At 47.4% G+C, this 21,394-nt stretch overlaps 2 protein-coding genes across 2 annotated transcripts; both read left to right on the top strand.

Moving 5' to 3' along the window:
• Positions 1–1,246: 1,246 nt before the first annotated feature.
• On the top strand, positions 1,247–2,168 carry LOC137837959 (uncharacterized). Its single transcript, XM_068647149.1, has 2 exons — positions 1,247–1,421; positions 1,528–2,168. Exons 1-2 carry the CDS (start codon positions 1,247–1,249, stop codon positions 2,166–2,168), a joined length of 816 nt encoding a protein of 271 aa, XP_068503250.1.
• Positions 2,169–2,192: 24 nt separating this feature from the next.
• LOC137837951 (uncharacterized) lies at positions 2,193–2,735 on the top strand. Its single transcript, XM_068647138.1, has one exon. It carries the CDS (start codon positions 2,193–2,195, stop codon positions 2,733–2,735), a length of 543 nt encoding a protein of 180 aa, XP_068503239.1.
• Positions 2,736–21,394: the final 18,659 nt, after the last annotated feature.

The following is a 21,394-nucleotide window of genomic DNA, read 5'->3' as shown; positions in this document are numbered from 1 at the left end:
GTTTTGCAGTGTACGTCGCCTAAACAGACATCGCCTAAGCGGACATCGCCTCAGTAAGACATCGCCCGAAGAGTCAACTCGCGTGACAGAAGCATTTCACAGAGAAGAGGGCCCACACGATAGAATAACCCTAAGTTGGGTGGCGGCGCTGTGGGACCCTCCGCACAGAATAAACGATCAAGTCAAAGGGGCACGTGACAATGCCCACATTCTCATTAAAGATCTCCAAGGAAGGCTGCATGCATGACACGTGATTAATTAGGGCACCTACATAGTATGATGGCATGAGAGATACGGCGCCCAAGTTAGAACCAAAGCGGCCACAAGGTTATTCATTGCACTCTAGATAAGGGAAGTCCATGTGCCAGATACGCTCAGATCCCAAGAGTAGCGGCGCAAGGGCCTTCTCAAAGGAACCCTAGATAATAGCTGCAGTACAAAGGTAAACCCTAGTTTCCACCTATATAAAGGGCACGACGAAGCCCTAATAAGGTACGCTTTCACAGTTACATGAGTTTTAACCTAGTTCTCATAAAGTTACTCAGAACAGTAATCCCTAGTTGTTCTTGACGGCGCACCCAGTTGTGAGCACAAGGCAATTAGGGCAACACAGTTTTAGCCACATAGTTTCAGTCATTGAGATTATTATACAGTTTCTAGTTACTTTGGTGTTTCTCGCTAACTGACTTGAGCGTCGGAGTGCAAACGGCCGCGAGGGCGCCCATTTGTTCTTCTTTTTCAGGTACTCATATACAAGATAGAACAAAGGTGCTCTAGCTCGTGATTAGAAGCCGCGCATAAAGACGACCCAGGTCAACCGGCCGGAACATCTGGCGCCCACCGTGGGGCTGATATAAACATCGGTTCCACCACACAAGCTTTCAGTTCCAGTTTCCAACACTCAGATAAGTCGAGAGGATCCCCAGAGAGCCATGACCACCCGACCAGCACGCGCTAGGAGTGAAGAGATGACCCTACAACAACTCATGGGTATGGTGCACGGGCTGCAAGACGCAGTGGCAGCCTCGAAAGTAGAACAGGAGCGATGCAGGCGGACCTGACAGCCTCTCAAGCAAGAAGAGAGGAACTCCACCGCACCAACGAGGAGTTACGCCATAGATGGTGTGGCAGAGACGAGCCGGAGGCTACATCCCCACCCAGGGAATTCACAACGCCATTTGCATAGGCAATCTTGGAGACAGCAATTCCTAATACGTTAACGGGACCCAAAGCGACCTTCACGGGAATGGAGGATCCTGAAGCACACCTCACGGCATTCCACACACAGATGTTGCTGGTAGGCGGTTCAGACGCCGTTAGGTGCAAGCTTTTTATGAGCACCTTAACAGGGATTGGTTCATCAGCCTCCCAGAGGGCCACATCACGTCCTTCGCCCAACTTTCACAGCTATTTAGAGAACAGTATCTGACCAACAGAACTCCCGCCCCAGTCTCGTACGATCTTTTCGACGTCAAGCAATTCCAAGGCGAAACCCTAAAAGAATACATAAGTCGCTTTGGGGCACAGGTAGTGAAAGTAGGCACCAAGGAGGAACCCATGATTGTGTACGCGTTCAGGAGGGGGTGCGTCCCGGATCTTTCAGTAAAACGCTTAATCGCAGTCGCCCCAAAACCTTCGCCGAGATAAGGCGACAGGCGGTAGAGCATATTGCCTCGGAAGGTGAAACATACGAGAAATGCGCGACCACTGCGCCAGCGCGTCCTAAGGCACAGATACGCACGCAACCCGTTCGGGTTCACCAAGCCGTCACGGAGAGAAAACACTTTGACAGGAAGCGCGCTTACGAGCCACAGAGGACCCAACCTAAGGGTCAAGTAGAGGAAGGAAGAGAAGCAAGCAAGCCCCCGAGGCACAACTTTGTGATGGAACTCAAAGATCTGATTGCGGTACCCAGCATAGCCGACAGGTTGAGGCCACCGATCAAAGCTGACAGGGTGCTGGGACCTCGCAAGGAGTCATGGTGTGAATTCCACGAAGCATTCGGGCACCATATTAACAACTGTTTGGCACTTGGCTATCAGTTGGATGAGCTCGTGAAGAATGGTTTCCTGAAGGATTACTTGATGGAGAAGCAGGCGGGACGATCATCAGGTGAAATCCACACCATAGCTGGTGGATTCTCGGGTGGCGGGTGTACTGCGTCATAGCGTAAAAGGTATGCGAGGACTGTGATGTCAGTGGAAGTTTTTGAGGACCATTCGCCCGATGTGGAGATCACGTTCACTAAGGAAGACCTCAGGGATGTTGTGCCGCACGACAACGATCCCATTGTGATCTCGCTCGTCACGACAGGGAGGACGGTTCATCGGGTCTTGGTCAATCAAGGAAGCTCGACAGATGTGATGTTCTGGCCGACCTTCGAAAGGCTACAGTTATCTACAGACCAGCTGAGGCCATATGGGGGCTGCTTATACGGTTTTGCGGGTGATCAAGTCGAAGTCAGGGGATACATTGAGTTAAGAACAACGTTCACAGATGGGGCTGCTTCGCGCACGGAGAAAATCAAATACCTTGTTGTGAACGCCCCCTCAGCATATAATATCCTATTGGGAAGGCCAACACTCAATAGGATAGGAGCTGTACCCTCCACGAGGCACATGAAGGTCAAATTACCTTCAATGGAAGGGGTGATCGTCACCATCGATCTGGCGAAGAGGAGGCGAAGAAATGCTACGAAAACAGCCTCAAGAACAGGCGATCAGTGTGCCATGTGACCACAACACCACCTCCTGGTGCGGGGACTGAGCGTAAAAATCGACGAGGGCAACGTAGTTATGGATGTGGCGTTAGAAGCAGCCACCAAGGGCGACGTGACCATGGAGGATGTCGAGGCGAGGTCTGAGAGCGACGCTCGAGTAGAGGAGGAGGAAAACTGCCCGGAAGCCGCTAGGGAGTCAAGCATTGTGAGAGCATTGCTCGCTAGCGAGAAGAGGCCTCGGCTAGTTGGGGATTGGCTCGAAAGGGAGATCGGCGGCAAAACTTTTAAGTTGGGAAAGACGTTAGATGGCGAGACGCAGGAGCAGATCGCCAAGGTGATAGGCAGGCATCTGGACGCATTCGCGTGGTCTGCCTCGGATATGCCGGGAATTGACCCCGATTTCTTGTGTCATCGTTTAGCAATAGACCCTCAAGTCAAGCCAGTCCGACAAAGAAGAAGGAAATTCAATGAAGAAAGGAGACAGGCGATCAGAGATGAAACACAGAAACTCCTCGAGGCAGGCCACATCAAGGAGATACAGTATCCGGAATGGCTCGCCAATGTTGTATTGGTAAAGAAGAGCAATGGGAAATGGCGAATGTGTGTCGATTTCACAGATCTGAACAAAGCCTGTCCAAAGGATTCTTGTCCTTTGCCAAGTATAGACGCCCTGGTGGACAATGCAGCAGGGTGTAAGTTGTTAAGTTTCTTAGACGCATTCTCGGGGTACAACCAAATTAAGATGCACCCCATGGATGAAGAAAAAACTGCCTTCATGACGGAGAAGTCGTGCTATTGCTACAAGGTGATGCCTTTTGGGCTGAAGAATGCGGGGGCCACGTACCAGAGGCTGATGGATAAAGTGCTTGCACCTATGCTTGGGAGGAACGTGCAAGCTTACGCTGATGATATGGTCGTAACATCCCTGGAAAAAAACCAGCATATTGCTGATTTGGAGGAGCTGTTCGTTACGATAGCCAAATATAAACTGAAGCTGAACCCTGAGAAGTGCATTTTCGGCGTGGAAGCAGTAAAGTTCTTAGGTTTTCTCTTGACAGAAAGAGGGGTCGAAGCAAATCCTGACAAGTGTGCGACCATCTTGGCGATGAGGAGCCCTGCTACTGTTAAGGAGGTGCAGCAGCTTACAGGTCGGATGGCCGCCCTGTCGTGATTTGTGTCTGCTAGTGGAGATAGGGGCCACCCGTATTTCCAGTGCTTGAAAAGGAATAATAGGTTTGTCTGGACGAAGGAGTGTGAAGAGGCTTTCGTGAAGCTCAAGGAGTACTTGGCGAGCCCGCCGGTTCTGTGCAAACCTCAAATGGGAGCGCCCCTCAGGTTATACTTCGCCGTAACCGAGAAGGCACTGAGTGCGGTGCTCGTCCAGGATCAAGATCAAGTTCAGAAACCCGTTTATTTTGTTAGCAAGGTGTTGCAGGGCCCAGAAGTGAGATATCAGGCTTTGGAGAAAGCAGCGCTGGCAGTGGTGTTTTCGGCAAGGAGGTTGCACCATTACTTCCAGAGTTTTACAGTGTTGGTGATGACCGACTTACCTATCCAGAAGGTTCTGAAGAAACCAGATGTGGCTGGGAGAATGGTCAAATGGGCGGTAGAGTTGTCGGAGTTCGACATCAAGTATGAGCCCCGGGGACCGATCAAGGGGCAAATCTTCGCTGACTTCGTGGTCGAGCTATCTTCTGAAACAGTGCAGAACGCCGGAGATGGTTTTCGTTGGGTGCTCTCGGTGGATGGGTCCTCTAACCAGTTGGGTAGTGGGGCCGGGATTATTCTGGAAGGACCCAACGGCGTGTTGATAGAGCGGTCCCTAAGGTTTGCCTTTAAAGCCAGCAATAATCAAGCGGAATATGAGGCTTTGATCGCTGGTATCTTGTTGGCAAAGGAAATGGGAGCAAGGGTGCTGATGGCCAAGAGCGATTCATTGTTGATCACGGGCCAAGTAACTGGCGAGTTCCAGGCTAAGGATCCACAGATGGCAGGTTATCTGGAGTATGTGCAGGAGTTGAGGAGGTCTTTTGTTTTGTTCGAAGTAGTGCATGTGCCAAGAGAGCAGAACGCCCGAGCTGACTTGCTAGCCAAGCTCGCCAGTTCGGGCAAGGGGGGCAGGCAGAGGACTGTCATACAAGAAACCCTGAAGACACCTCGATCGTTCGTGACGGACCACCAAGTTCTCCAAGTTTGCAAGTCAATGGAAGGGATGGCGAGGGGTCATAAGTCTTTAACTCAGGAGACCTTGAGGACATCAAGGGTTAGAGCGCATCCAGTGGGAGAGACAAAGATGACACAAGTTTGCGCTGTCCACGAGCTAGACACATGGATAACGCCTTACCAGCGCTACATAGCAGATGGCGTACTCCCAATGGACCCGACGGAAGCTAGGAAGGTAAAAAAGAACTCCAGCAAGTTCACCCTCATCGATGGCGAGTTGTACAGGTTTGGGTTCACACACCCCCTTTTAGTAGTGTGTGCATGGAGAGAAGTGCACGAGAATTATGGCCGAGCTCCATGAAGGGATTTGTGGGAGTCACATCAGAGGTCGAGCCTTGGCGACGAGAACTATCCGTGCAGGTTATTATTGGCCGACAATGAGGGAAGACTGCAAGAGATTTGCCCAGCGTTGCAAGCAGTGCCAGCAGCACGCCGATTGGCACAAGGCGCCCCCGGAAGAGCTAAAGTCAATCTACAGCCCCTGGCCTTTCCACACATGGGGAATCGACATTCTGGGACCCTTCCCGTTGGCGATTAGGCAGATGAAGTATTTGGTTGTGGCAATCGAATACTTCACGAAGTGGATTGAAGCAGAGCCAGTAGCCCAGATCACCGCGCACAAGATTCAGAATTTCGTATGAAAGAATATTGTGTGTCGTTTCGGTGTGCCAAAGCGTTTGGTATCAGATAACGGGACTCAGTTCGCAAGTCACCTGTTGAAGAAGCTGTGCGAGGATATTGGAATACAACAGGTGTTCGCTTCTGTGGAGCACCCACAAACGAATGGGCAGGTGGAGTCAGCTAATCGGGTCTTACTGAGAGGTTTGAAGAGGAGATTTGAGAAGGCCAAAGGATCTTGGGCTGAGGAAGTTCCCCGTATAATATGGGCATATCATACCACTGAGCAATCAGGAACCCATGAAACCCCGTTTAGTTTGGTGTACGGGTGCGATGATCCCAGTTGAGATCCAGGAAAGCTCGCCGAGATTCCAGAACTTCGTGGCGGAAGACTTGAATGCAGAAAGGAGAATGAACTTAGATTTGTTGGATGAGGTCAGGGAGGAAGCAAGGGTGAAGGCTGAAGCAATAAAGAGAAGAGTTGAGCGCAAGTACAATTCTAGGGCGAGGCCAAGGCAATTCAGAGATGGCGACCTGGTGATGAGGAAGGCCCACCTGTACGAGATGCAGAAGAAATTGTCACCCAAATGGACAGGACCGTTTAGAATAACTGAAGCACTCTGGAATGGCGCCTACCGTTTGGAAACGCTGGAAGGAGGGGCGATTCCTCGCACTTGGAACGCTACCCATCTCAAGTTTTATTACAGTTAAAGCATTGTAAGTAGCAGTTAACTTGAACAGTTAAGTGAAAACAGTTTTTCAAGGTGGCGCTCTTTTTCCCTAAGGAGGGTTTTTTAATGAGGCCACCCAATAAAGAAAGTTCGAGTCTATCAAGTTTCCCTGTTATTGAGTTTGCATGATTGTCATTTTAAGTTTTCAAAGAAAACACTTTGTCGTCCTTGTGTAATTTAGGGCAGATTTAGATCGCATGCATTCAGTATAAAGTTTTTTAAGTCCTCATCGCCGAGCGGTGATCAGAGGCACTAGTATAAAGATCTTAAGACCTCATCGCCACATGGCGATCAGAGGCAAAGGTATAAAGTTTTTAAGTCCTCGTCGCCACCTGACGATCGGAAGCACAAGTATAAAGTTTTTAAATCCTTGTCACCACCCGGCAATCGGAGGTGAAAGTTAAGTTTTAAGTCCTACTATCCTAGAACGAGTATAGGCGAGAACAGAATAAAAAGTCCTACTCGCCTAGAGCGAGTATAGGCGAGAACACATTAAGAAGTCCTACTCGCCAAGAACGAGTATTGGCGAGAGTTCAGAACAAGATGACAGGTATGTCCAGTATGAGTTCAAACCCGGGCGTCTAGTCCTTGAGCAGGGGTTAAGGGATTCCTTCGGGACGCCCCCTCCTCAGGCCAGATAAAGTCCTTCTCGTCGTCGAGCGAGTTCAGGCAAGATAAAGTCCTTCTTGCCGTCGAGCGAGTTCAGGCAAGAAAAAGTCCTTCTCGCCGTCGAGCGAGTTCAGGCAAGATAAAGTCCTTCTCGCCGTCGAGCGAGTACAGGCAAGATAAAGTCCTTCTCGCCGTCGAGCGAGTTCAGGCAAGATAAAGTCCTTCTCGCCGTCGAGCGAGTTTAGGCCAGATAAAGTCCTTCTCGCCGTCGAGCGAGTTCAGGCAAGATAAAGTCCTTCTCGCCGTCGAGCGAGTTCAGGCAAGATAAAGTCCTTCTTGCCGTCGAGCGAGTTTAGGCCAGATAAAGTCCTTCTCGCCGTCGAGCGAGTTCAGGCAAGATAAAGTCCTTCTCGCCGTCGAGCGAGTTCAGGCAAGATAAAGTCCTTCTCGCCGTCGAGCGAGTTCGGGCGAGATAAAGTCCTTCTCGCCGTCGAGCGAGTACAGGCAAGATAAAGTCCTTCTCGCCGTCGAGCGAGTTCAGGCAAGATAAAGTCCTTCTCGCCGTCGAGCGAGTTCAGGCAAGATAAAGTCCTTCTCGTCGTCGAGCGAGTTTAGGCCAGATAAAGTCCTTCTCGCCGTCGAGCGAGTTCAGGCCAAATAAAGTCCTTCTTGCCGTCGAGCGAGTTCAGGCCAGATAAAGTCCTTCTCACCTCAGTGTGAGTTCAGACAAGAACAGAATACAAGGCCTCTTTGCTTAAGCAAATTGAGGCAAGTTCGAAAGTCCTCAGTGCATAATCAGGCCAGCCTAGTTTTAGGCGATGACTTAGAAATACACATGTCACTTGGCAGATCAGGCAAGCGAGATTTCAGATACTAAAAATGACTCCCGCCTACTGCTCAAAAATTAAGCATTAGTTTGCGCTAAGTTAATTGGGTTAAGTGAAAGCCCACCAAGTTATCAAGTGATCGCACAACAGATAAAAGAGAAACCATGTGCATATGTTAAAGCGGTTCGAATAAAAAGGGAGTTATTACAAACAGTTTTGTGGCACATAAACAGGGGTTGAATATAGGTCTTTCAGAATGTTTCAAAACAAAGCGGCAAAGGGAAATGTTAATCTGAAGGTACAATTTTTCCATCTACCACTTCAAGGCAAATCGAGAACTGAGAAAAGTCCAAGTCGGGGTAAGCACAAGCAAACTGCTCCAAGGCCGCGCCAAACCCGGAAGTCAGAACATTTGCAGCACTGAGGTCGAGTTCTTCAACTTGTTTCTTCAGCTTTCCGTTCTCCTCAAGCGCCTGGGTAAGCTTTGCCGCAGTCTCGCTCAGTTCCTTGGCTTGTTGATCCTTGGCGGTTTCGCTTTTGCCCAACCGGTCCTCCTTCTCAATGGATTTGGCCTTGAGCTCATCCACGTAGGCCTTTTTAGCCTTAAGGATCTCCTCCAGGTCCGCTATCTTCTCCTGCTGATGCACGAGTCTGCCCTCGAGTTCGGTGACCTCTAAGAGCTTGACGTTGAGCTTTTTGTCTAGCTCAGCGCTGTTTTTACGTTCGCTCCGCAACTTGTCCTTCAAAACATTCTCTAACCGCGAAAACCACAATCCCCGCATCGTAAGATCACGCTTAAGTTGTTGGACTTGGTCCTTCGCAGCACCGGTTTCGGATTCATACTGGTTTAAGGAGTCCCTTAAAGCCTCGCCCATCATCTGGTAAAGGCGCTTCTCTACGCACTCAGTAGTCATAACGTTAAGATGAACGACGTGGGCTTTCAAGACCTCCTCGACAGGGGCTGGAAGAGCAGGGATTAGGAGAGGGGTTGAGGGTTGGTTCTCACCACCACCCTCACAAGTGGGGACGACCAGGAAAGCGTCAGGGCGTGGCGACGATACGTTTGGCTCCACTACAGGTTGGGGAGACCACTGAATATCCACAGCCTGCTCCAGAACGACTCCAGCAGCTGAAGTATTCGATGGCAGAGCATCCCCAACACTCTCAAAAGGTGTGGAGACGCTGGGGGGATTCTCTGCGTAATCTGGGCCTGTACTCTCGATTGCGTGCAGCTCAGCGACGGTTGCCCTGTTCCTTTTACAGATGAGTCCATCTTCAGTACTCTCGTCATCCTCCTCATCCGACACCATTGTGGGATTCTTCCTCTTGGCCCTCTTTGGTGGCAGTTTCTTTCTAGCAGGGGCAGGAGGGGCGACGAGGGAAGATGAGCCCACGGGAGGAAGCTCGCCTCGAGCAACGACGTCTTCCGCTACAGAATTCGGGACGGTTTGAGAACCCGCGGCGAGTTTGTGGCGTTTGGCTATAGAACGCAGTATAAATAAGTTCGATAAAGTGTAAAGCAGACTTGACACGGGAAGAGAAATCCAAATAGAGTAGAAGGGCAGACCTATGTAAAAGTCTAGTTGATCCTCATAGAATTCGAACTTGATGATTGAGGGGGTGGGTAAGGTGGTATTGGTGGAGGCAACTTCTTTCCAGAAGTTGCATAAGTCCCTATCAAGCTCCCCCATCTTCTCCGGACTCCTAGCTTTCCGAAAGTTATCCTTGGGGTCCTTCTTTCCCTTGTTAACCCAGTACAAGGGGAACCCATCGAGAAGCGTAGGATCCTGATCATTACAGCAAACACGAACAAACTTACCCTTCCAATCCTTATAAGATTGCTGGAAGATGGAAAGGATGGATCTCCCGGCAATCCCATTGAGGCTTACCCATAGGCGATCCCCTGGGTTCTTAGCCTCAAACAGAAATAAGAACACATCTACAGAGGTTGGATGACCCAGGTGCGCGCAAACAATTTGGTATGCCCTGACAAACGCCCAGCCGTTGGGATGCAGCTGAGCGGGGGCAATATCGAGTTCAGTCAGGAGCTCCCTCTCAAAGCGAGTGAGAGGGAACCTGAGCCTAACCTTTTTGAACACAGTTGCATAGATAAAGCAGGAAGGGTGGCCGTCATTGCCATCATTATCGGTGCAGACAGGTTCCTCAGGGAGGCAAGGACAAATAACAACCTTGTCGTCATGCTCCTTATGAAAGGTGAGGGGGGTCTTATCTCTCAAGCGAAGAATATCGGCCTCAGAGTTAATCAAGGAAGTCTCTTTCAGTAAAGCTGGAGGAGCCCATGGGTACAACAGTTTGTAATCAGGAATGGGGCGTGCGATGGCATTGGTTTGTGGGGGAGTTGATTGCGATTGGTTAGAACGAGATGGCGCAGGCCTCTGAGCCCGGTTTGAAAGGATGGCGGGATCCCTAGGTGGGTTACGAGATGCGGGGGGATTTCCTGACGAAGGTTGTTTACGAGATTTTGGAGGAGGGTTTCGAGAGGGGGCAAGATTGGTTGGTGTGGCCCCTGCACGAGCGATCGAAACTGCAGGAAAGACGAAAAAAGAATGAGAAAAGGAAGGCGGAGGGTCGATAAAAAGAATGATTCGATTCGAAAACGAAAAGGGAAATCAGCATGAACAAAGGGGGTCGCAGAAAGGAAAAGAAAAACCTAAAACGCAGGAAGAAGCAAAACAGAGAACAAACAGCCCACGACGTATGCTCCAGGCAGTCAATGGATGATGAAAACCGATTAAAATGCGGTAAACGCTAGCGTGAATGACAAAAAAGTTACCTTTTGATGATCGAAGGAGCGCACAGAGGAACAGTGATTGGGGAGTCAAAGCGTTCGCCCGAGCGTAACGAAAGTTCGAAGAAGAAAGATGATGGAACAGTGGAGTAGCGCGAGAATTTTTAGAGTTTTGAATGTTACAAGAAGCGCAAACGACACGAAGTAATGACCGTCGATGAGTCCATGTGTCAGTTAATGGGCGGGGGTTGGTGAAGTGTCAAATCAGTAACCAGTGTGGGCATTAGCGCGTGAAGCCACGTAGATCGCTGAAGTTTAATTTATCCTCCTCAAGTCATCAAGGGCGATGACGTGATCAGGTGGTGTGAAGGGGCGGTCTGCAATGTACGCGACCGCCGACGGGGTCGTCGCCGAACGAAAAACCAGGCGGTCTGACATCGCTGCAAGCAGCACATCGCCAACATCGCCAACCATCCCAATAAGCTCGGGGCGATAATGCTGAAGATTCAAATCACAAAGGCGATGGTCGGACAGAACCATAAACGAGACAATCAGAAGCAGGACGTTTAAGGGATGGGAAACAAGCAAAGGCTATCTAAGGAATTTGCGCCAAGCATAAAGGCAATATCAAGAGTAAAGCGCAAGGCAAAGAACGCAAGCATGCAGAATAAGTTGAATAGCATTCGACATAACGAAAAGCGTAGAGCCAATGTTAGGGTTACAGACGAAGTTTGTAACATTTGCAAAATAGAATTATAGTCCTATACACATCCTAATATCTGCACAAAAAGCGGGAACACATCACTCATCAGTGGCCCCAGGCTTCGAGCAATACGATAAAAAGGCCTCGTCTCCGAACCGCAAAGCCCGAGTCAGAAGTGCCCTCTGATGATCGTTTATCTTTGAACCTACGTGAAAGAAAGGAGTAAAGTATAGTAAGAGACATACGTGAAACAAAGTATTTCTAAGCAAAATCATACAAGAAATCCAACAAGAAGTGGAAGGTCATGAGAAAAGCCTCACGCACGTATATATCTTTCCAGAAGCTCGGCATTATACTCCAAGCTTATTAAAGCAGCCGCATCAAACCCTCAAACACCCGCCAGGATCTTGCAAGCTTCCTGATTCCCTGAAGACAGTTTCTTAAGGGGCTTAGATTTCAAGGCTCTGGCGTCCTTTGTCCAGTATAAAGGAAAGCCGTCCAGAGTAGAGGGCACCAAGCTGGAACAGCACACCTTAAAGAACCTGCCTTTCCACCCTGTGAAGGCTTGCTGAAAAGGAGTCAAAAGAATCCTACTAGGGACATTGCTAAGAGTTACCCAAAGATTATTTCTCTGCTTCTTCACCTCAAAGAAGTGAAGAAAAATGTCCACGGAAGGCGCACATCCAAGGAAGCCAAACAAAATGTCAAAGGCCTTCACGAAGGCCCAACTGTTAGGGTACAGTTGGGCTGGAGCGGTGTTCATCTCCGTTAACAGCTCCCTCTCGAACCCGGAAAACGGAAGGCGTACGCCGACGCACTTAAAGACTACTTGGTAAAAATAGAAAAAGGGAACCCCGTTATTGGATCGTTCGTCCCCGCACACCGGCTCCCCCATGGAACAAGGGAGCACGACGACGTCATCATCGTGCCTCTTTGAGAAGGCACGATGGTCATAGGAACACGCTTCCCCCACGTGTTCCCTCAGGGCCTTAATAGAAAGTGTACCGTCCCGTATCCGGGCGTTGACTAAGTCAAGCTCAAAGTCAACGACTGGAGAGTCAAAGTCAACGCAAGGCGTCGCCTAGGTGGAGAGACGCCAAGTGCCAGCATCGCCAAGAGGAAGCATCGCCAGGACAAGGCGTCGCCTAGGTGATGGCGTCGCCCAACCAGGAGGGAGCAACGCCGTGGGGAGGCCTCAGGTCCTGATAACCCGGGGCAGTGATAAAGAGAAGGAAAAGGTGGCTTCAAAGCCATAGTAATAGCACCAGTGTAGGGCAGCTTGACTCGTGAAGTACTCCTGCCGCCCCCGAGACGCCTTTGGGACAGATACGACTCAAGAGGAAGGTCACGCCCAGGGTAGCAGGGCGCAGGGTGCGAGAGGAAGGCAGATACGCTCTCAAAGTAAGTGACTAGATAATTGGGGGTGTACCACCCTGGTAGTCGGAAGTGATGACGTGACATCCAGCTACAGTATAGGCGTGTTGACAAGGCGCCAGGTTGGCAGAAGGGAAGGAAGTCGGGGGGCTCGTGAAGTCGCCAGTTATTAAGTTGGCGTGTTCCGATCTCCAGCATACCAGAACCGGCGATCACCCGGTTAAAGATGAAGTCGCCAGATGTAAACTCAGGCGACCTAGTGATTGGAGATCGCCAGAGCAAGCACATCGCCAGAGATGAAGGTGGTGCAGATTATGAAGGCGGCCGGCGAGACCACAGGGAAGGTGTACGAAGGCACCCTAACTCGCCAATTCCAGTAGAGATCGCACTCCCAAGTTAGCTATGCACTGGGCAGTACCATGCATAAGTAACTTAGCAAAATGAGAGTAGAAGCAGCGCCCAAGTCAAGGAGGCTCCAGATGAAGGCACGTGTACGACTAGATGCGAGCCACGTGTCCAAGTCTGTAACTGCCAGGAGAGAGAAAGTAACCAGGTATATAAGAGTTCTCAACGAACTTTCTGAGGTACGCGCGTTCAGATTACACTCTTTACGCTTGCGAGTTATAGAGCTTACTGTGAAGAGAGAATTTGCACGGTTCCTGTTCTCTTAGTATTTGGTGATTCGGTCACTGACTTGGGCGTTGGAGTGCGATCGGCCGCAGCGGCGCCGTTCTGTTCCTTTGCAGGTTCTTGAGGTGGATCTCGAAGAGGAACGGAGATTTGAAGCGGTGCGCACGTCGATCCATTGACGAGGCAGTTTCCAGCGTTCCGGTCAACAGGCAGGATCAGGGGGCATGAGTTGGCACCCAAAAAGTCACCCCTAGCACAGTAGCACTCCCAAGCAGGAGGACTCACACGTAGAAACGCCAGCTCAAACAGTACTAAAGCAAGGCGATCACAGTGTGGTTCCCCGATACCCATGGGTAGGAAAGACCATGGAGGGAGCAACGCCGTGGGGAGGCCTCAGGTCCCGATAACCCGGGGCAGTGATAAAGAGAAGGAAAAGGTGGCTTCAAGGCCATAGTAATAGCACCAGTGTAGGGCAGCTTGACTCGTGAAGTACTCCTGCCGCCCCCGAGACGCCTTTGGGACAGATACGACTCAAGAGGAAGGTCACGCCCAGGGTAGCAGGGCGCAGGGTGCGAGAGGAAGGCAGATACGCTCTCAAAGTAAGTGACTAGATAATTGGGGGTGTACCGCCCTGGTAGTCGGAAGTGATGACGTGACATCCAGCTACAGTATAGGCGTGTTGACAAGGCGCCAGGTTGGCAGAAGGGAAGGAAGTCGGGGGGCTCGTGAAGTCGCCAGTTATTAAGTTGGCGTGTTCCGATCTCCAGCATACCAGAACCGGCGATCACCCGGTTAAAGATGAAGTCGCCAGATGTAAACTCAGGCGACCTAGTGATTGGAGATCGCCAGAGCAAGCACATCGCCAGAGATGAAGGTGGTGCAGATTATGAAGGTGGCCGGCGAGACCACAGGGAAGGTGTACGAAGGCACCCTAACTCGCCAATTCCAGTAGAGATCGCACTCCCAAGTTAGCTATGCACTGGGCAGTACCATGCATAAGTAACTTAGCAAAATGAGAGTAGAAGCAGCGCCCAAGTCAAGGAGGCTCCAGATGAAGGCACGTGTACGACTAGATGCGAGCCACGTGTCCAAGTCTGTAACTGCCAGGAGAGAGAAAGTAACCAGGTATATAAGAGTTCTCAACGAACTTTCTGAGGTACGCGCGTTCAGATTACACTCTTTACGCTTGCGAGTTATAAAGCTTACTGTGAAGAGAGAATTTGCACGGTTCCTGTTCTCTTAGTATTTGGTGATTCGGTCACTGACTTGGGCGTTGGAGTGCGATCGGCCGCAGCGGCGCCGTTCTGTTCCTTTGCAGGTTCTTGAGGTGGATCTCGAAGAGGAACGGAGATTTGAAGCGGTGCGCACGTCGATCCCTTGACGAGGCAGTTTCCAGCGTTCCGGTCAACAGGCAGGATCAGGGGGCATGAGTTGGCACCCAAAAAGTCACCCCTAGCACAGTAGCACTCCCAAGCAGGAGGACTCACACGTAGAAACGCCCCCAGATGGGGTCATGGCGTCGTGAGGCCCTCCACGTGTACGACAGCCATGTCAGAATGGAAACACCCTCCAGTCAGGTACCAGGTAATTAAAGTCATTCAATACAGTTTCTGTTTCGAACATTCAGGTACTATAATGGCTCCCAAGCGTTTCAACGTCTTAAATGCGCTACGTTTCCTAAATCATATACGCTGATTGAGTGCGTTACATTTTGCAATTAAAAGCGCGTTAAGGCGCTTTAAATGCTTGGGTAGTTTAAATAGCGCGGAGAATGTTGAAAACAGGGTGGGAACTTTTGGCAGATTTACCAGAACTCTCTAGTTGCTTGCTCGTGCTTCAAGGTTGCGTACAAGTGACTGGGGAATATCTTTGACTGAGGGAGAGAACACACACACAATACACAGTTCTTTTTATCACCTGCAGAGTGCCATACGCGGTGCTCAGAGACGTAGGTGAACAGTTTTGGTGTTTCTTGCTGGCTGACTTGAGCGTCGGAGTGCAAACGGCCGCTAGGGCGCCTCTTTGTCCTCTTTTTTGCAGGAATCCACAGGTAACCAGTGGGAAGGAGTCCCTAGCTGACGGTTGAGGTCGCGCACGAAGACGTCCCGGTCAACCGGACGGAACAGAAAGTAAGCAAGAATACTCGTCAAGGAGTTCACTCGAAGCCCAGGGATAAAGATCCTTGTAACTCACTCGGGAGGAAGAAGGGTTGGTGGACATTTTAGTATGTGCTGGCAGTGAGGAAACTGGAGGTCAAGGGTAACGCAATAGAAGGAAAGGTCGCAAAGAAAGAACGTGGAACAAGGAGTTCTTGGGAAGAAGATGAATAGTGCAAGGAAGATGCGAAAGAAGTAGAATCAGTAAGTTGAGATGCGGGGTTTTCAAGATTCAAGCATCACGATTGAAGCGGTAAAGGGCGTTAAAGCAAGTGCCTCATGATTGGGCCGCGTGTCGCGAGGTAAAAGTACGAATTAAAGTGCCATCTGTCTCACTCAGAGAATATCACATCGTCAAAGTCCTTGAGGGTACGTTGCGCCGGCGATGCAGAAATGTCACGTCAATCGGTCGGAGGATGACACGTCATCAAAACGCCAAAAGGGCAGCAAGGGGGCCAGCTTTAGTCTTTTCGCTGAAAGCAAGTTATCAGCTCAAGACTGGGGGGCTTGTGTACCGGCCGGGTCATCGGGTATGATGACGTGGACAAGGGAAGGGTAGGTGGTCAAGAAGTCAACATAGTCGTCGCATGTAGAAGCGACGTTCTGCAGTGTACGTCGCCTAAACGGACATCGCCTAAGCGGACATCGCCTAAGTAAGACATCGCCCGAAGAGTCAACTCGCGTGACAGAAGCATTTCGCAGAGAAGAGGGCCCACACGATAGGATAACCCTAAGTTGGGTGGCGGCGCTGTGGGACCCTCCGCACAGAATAAAGGATCAAGTCAAAGGGGCACGTGACAATGCCCACGTGCTCATTAAAGATCTCCAAGGAAGGCTGCATGCATGACACGTGATTAATTAAGGCACCTACATAGTATGATGGCACGAGAGATACGACGCCCAAGTTAGAACCAAAGCGGCCACAAGGTTATTCATTGCACTCTAGATAAGGGAAGTCCATGTGCCAGATACGCTCAGATCCCAAGAGTAGCGGCGCAAGGGCCTTCTCCAAGGAACCCTAGATAATAGCTGCAGTACAAAGGTAAACCCTAGTTTCCACCTATATAAAGGGCACGACGAAGCCCTAGTAAGGTACGCTTTCACAGTTACATGAGTTTTAACCTAGTTCTCATAAAGTTACTCAGAACAGTAATCCCTAGTTGTTCTTGACGGCGCACCCAGTTGTGAGCACAAGGCAATTAGGGCAACACCAAATAGACTTCATGCCCGGGGTTTCTTTACCAAATCGCCCTGCATATAGGACCAATCCCCAAGAGGCCAAAGAAATTCAACAACAAGTTGAGGATTTATTAGCTAAGGGGTGGGTACAAGATAGCATGAGCCCATGTGCTATGCCTGTCATACTTGTCCCAAAAAAAGATGGGACATGGAGGATGTGTACGGATTGTCGCGCTATAAATAACATTACCATCAAATATAGGCATCCCATTCCTAGGTTAGATGACTTGTTGGATGAATTACATGGGTCTAAAATATTTTCCAAAATTGATCTTAAGAGTGGTTACAATCAAATTCGAATTAAACATGGTGATGAATGGAAAACCGCTTTTAAGACCAAATTTGGTTTATATGAGTGGTTGGTCATGCCTTTTGGCTTGACTAATGCTCCTAGTACCTTCATGCGACTCATGCATCATGTATTAAGAGAATTCATTGGCAAGTTTGTTGTGGTTTACTTTGATGATATTCTTATATATAGCTTGTCTTTAGAAGATCATGAGTCACATGTTAGACAAGTATTAGAAACTCTTAGGAAGGAGAAATTGTATGCTAATCATGCTAAATGTTTCTTTGCATTAGATCATATAGACTTCCTAGGGTTTGTGGTTAGTCATAAAGGGGTGCATGTAGATCAAACAAAAGTTGCAGCAATTCAACATTGGCCTACACCCACCAATGTCAATGAAGTACGAAGTTTTCACGGACTTGCTAGTTTTTATAGGCGGTTTGTGAAAGACTTTAGCCGCACCTTTAAATGCCATAGTAAAGAAGGATGTGGTTTTTAAATGGGGACAAGAGCAAGAAAACGTTTTTCAAACTTTGAAGGATAAATTAACTAAAGCCCCCATTCTAGCCCTTCCTAACTTTGCTAAGACATTTGAAATAGAGTGTGATGCCTCTAATATAGGCATTGGGGCCGTTCTCCTTCAAGAAGGACACCCCATAGTTTATTTTAGTGAGAAACTCAAAGGGAGTCATCTCAATTACTCCACTTATGATAAAGAACTTTATGCTCTTGTTAGAGCTTTGCAAAATTGGCAACATTATCTTTTTCCAAAGGAATTTGTGATCCATAGTGATCATGAGTCCCTTAAATATTTGAAAAGCCAAAGCAAGCTTAATAAGAGACATGCTAAGTGGGTGGAGTTTATTGAGCAATTTCCTTATGTGATCAAACATAAACAAGGTAAAATTAATGTGGTTGTCGATGCTCTTTCAAGGAGATATACCTTGTTAAATGTTTTGAATGTTGAATATTTAGGATTTGATCACATAAAGGAACTTTATCATGATGACTTAGATTTCTCTCTAATCTATCAAGAGTGTTCCAAGGGAGGTCACAAAGACTTTTTTTTTACATAATGGTTTTCTTTTCAAAGGAAAAAGACTTTGTGTTCCCCAAGGATCCATAAGACAATCTCTTGTTAGAGAGGCTCATGAGGGTGGGCTTATGGGACATTTTGGGGTAGCTAAGACTTTAGAAACATTGCATGAACATTTCTTTTGGCCTCACATGCGCAAATCCGTACATACCTTCTGTGATAAATGTATAGCATGTAGGAAGGCTAAATCTAAGGTCCAACCCCATGGTTTATATACCCCTCTTCCTATCCCTACAATGCCTTGGGTTGATATTTCTATGGATTTTATCTTAGGACTTCCCAAGACATCGAAGGGTAAGGATTCCATCTTTGTGGTAGTGGATCGTTTTTCTAAAATGGCCCATTTTATTCCATGCCACAAAGTGGATGATGCATGTCACATTGCAAATCTCTTCTTCAAGGAAGTTGTTCGTTTACATGGACTTCCTAGAAGTATAGTATCCGATAGGGATTCCAAGTTCTTAAGTCACTTTTGGAGGACCTTATGGGGGAAACTTGGTACAAAACTTCTTTTTTCTACTACTTGCCACCCTCAAACTGATGGTCAAACTGAAGTGGTTAATAGAACTTTGGGTCAATTATTGCGATGCTTTATTTCTGGGAATCCAAGGGCTTGGGAGGATTTACTACCTCATGTTGAGTTTGCTTATAATAGGGTAGTAAATTCCACCACTAACCATTCTCCTTTTGAGGTTGTTTATGGGTTTAATCCCCTCACACTTTTAGATCTTCTTCCCATTCCTGTATTTGATGAGGTTCTATGCAAGGAAGGTTTTGAAAAGGCTTCTTTTATTAAGGAATTGCATAACCGCATCAAGTTACAAATTGAGAAGAAAGTTGGTAAGTATGCTGACACTGCCAACCAAAAGAGAAAGGCATTGATCTTTGAGCCCGGCGATTGGGTTTGGCTTCATTTGAGAAAGGACAAATTTCCTTCTCTAAGGAAGTCCAAACTTATGCCTTGTGGTGATGGCCCTTTCCAAGTCATCAAGAGGATTAATGATAATGCCTATGAGTTAGATATGCCTACTACTTATCTTGGTAGTAATTCTTTCAAAGTTACTGATCTCACTCCTTTTGCTGCAGGTTTCCCAAATTCGTGGAGGAATTCTCTCCAACCCGGGGAGTATGATGGAAACCAAGTAGAGGATGCTCAAGCTCATGAAGCCCAAGCCCAACAAGGGGTCCAAGTGATAAGTGTCTAATTTCAGTAATATTTCATATTAAAATATAGGCACTGATGAGGATTTATTGCTAATTTACATATAAAATAATCCCTAATTTATGAATTTATACCTTTTTACATTTTTTATGATCTTTATTTGAATAAGAGTATTTTATTCCCAATTTTGGTGTTAATTGCAGATTTCTAAGAAAGATTGGAGCTTTGGATTAAAGATGAATGATTTCAGCCAAAAAGATAAAGATAGAAGGTCCCAGAATGGAAAAAGATGCAAAGAAAGATTGGGCCTTTTTTATGTTTTATCATTTAGCCCATTAGCGCGACACAATAAACAACCTAACCCTAGAAAACTAGGATAAATAGAGGGCTAGAGGCTCAACCTTAGGGTGCCAGATTGAGAGGAAAACACCATAGAGTGAATTGTAACCCAATTGGGAGAATGGAAGGTGATAGAAGTATGCGTGGCTAATTCTACCATTTGGGATTGGGAGTAATCTGCTCAAACTCTTATGTATTGAGGTGATATTTTATATATTAATATTCAGTTCTTGATTGATTATTGGTATTGTTGTTTTACTTTTAATTCTCCGTGACAAATTGAGAATCTTAAATCTGACCGGGAGGTATTTTTAGGGTTCGGACCTAAACAACAATACTTAACATATTTGAGTGCTAGGAATAGACTTGAAATGTTAATTGCTATTAAACGTCTGAGCTTCGTTCTAAGTTGTTCTTATAAGTATGCGAGGGATCGATAGTTAGGGAACATTCTTAAGGATTTTATATGCGAGGAATCGATATAAATGATTTTTATACGGGCATCAATTTCAATTAAAGAACTTAATATTAACATGCTAATCAAAATACATGAGAGTGAGAGAGATGAAACTTAATCCCAATTTTTCCAATTGAAGCAACTAATTCTTTGTTTGTTTTCTTATTGATCAGTGCCAACATAATCACTTCAAACTCTTTTTTATTGTTCTGTTGTTATATTTAGCGAATATTGTACTCGATGATTCACTGTTCTTTGTGGGATCGATATCCGTCCTTAGGGACAATTATTACTTCTGACAAACGCGGTGTACTTGCCGTAAAAAGTCATCAAGTTTTTGGCGCCGTTGCCGGGGACAAGTTTGATTTGTTGAGTATAATTTCCTAAATATTGTGAATATACTAACTATTTTATTTTTTTTATGTGAATAATTGTTTTTAGATATGCCTACTACTTATCTTGGTAGTAATTCTTTCAAAGTTACTGATCTCACTCCTTTTGCTGCATGTTTCCCAAATTCGTGGAGGAATTCTCTCCAACCCGGGGAGTATGATGGAAACCAAGTAGAGGATGCTCAAGCTCATGAAGCCCAAGCCCAACAAGGGGCCCAAGCCCAACAAATCACGAGGAGCATGGCAAGAGCTTTGGGACAAGAGTATCAAAAGATGGCTCTTCTTATTTCTTTTATAGAGTAGGGGTGCGGATGTAATAAATAGGTGTGTAAGTAGTAAGGGATGCTAGGGGAAGTGTAGATAGGAGTTAGGAGGTGCCAAACTAGGAAGGAAAGTCACACTTCCTTCATGCACTAGTTGGTGCCGAATTTGAGTGTCATTTGGGGCACATTTGGCTTTGCATTTCAGCACCTTATAGGCTATAAATAAAGGTGCTGCCCTTGTACAAATCAGATTTGGAAATTAGAAGTAGAGAGACTATACTCAAATTTAGAGAGAAATTGTGAGTCTTGTTGTCTTCTTCTTCCTTTGCCTTATCTTGTGTGCCAATGGTGAGCTTCAAGTGGCGGCATTCCTTCACTTATCTTGGAACAAGGCTCCAAGTGGCGTGACTGCATTTTCCAAGTCTCAAATCCAGCAAGCTTCACTCCATAAGTGTTCTTTCTTTCATTCCTTTTCAATTTCATTCGGTAGTTTCTTAATGCTTAGTGTTTCCTTTCATTTTCACCGATTAAATTTGTGTTTTCTAGCTTAGTTTTCCAATTCTGTTCGGTGCAGTAGCATTCTTTTCAATTTCTGTTCAGTTTCCATTTGTTGTTCTTCAATTCTTGTTGTTTGATTCCATTTGACAATATATGGACTTCCATATGAGCTTTGGTTTTGTGCAAAGTCTTGGTGAGTTCTTGAATTAGAACATTGATCCAATTCTAAGTAAAGTGCCACTTCATGACCAACTCAAGTTGCTCCTAAGAATGTCAAAGAATCATGTATTCTTGTTATTGCATTCACATCAGTCTCGCCC

The sequence above is a fragment of the Phaseolus vulgaris genome, chromosome 11 (assembly GCF_000499845.2).
Source record: "Phaseolus vulgaris cultivar G19833 chromosome 11, P. vulgaris v2.0, whole genome shotgun sequence".
NCBI lineage: Eukaryota > Viridiplantae > Streptophyta > Magnoliopsida > Fabales > Fabaceae > Phaseolus > Phaseolus vulgaris.
The sequence above is the reverse complement of the archived record's forward strand: the minus strand, read 5'-3'. Positions and strand labels throughout refer to the sequence as shown.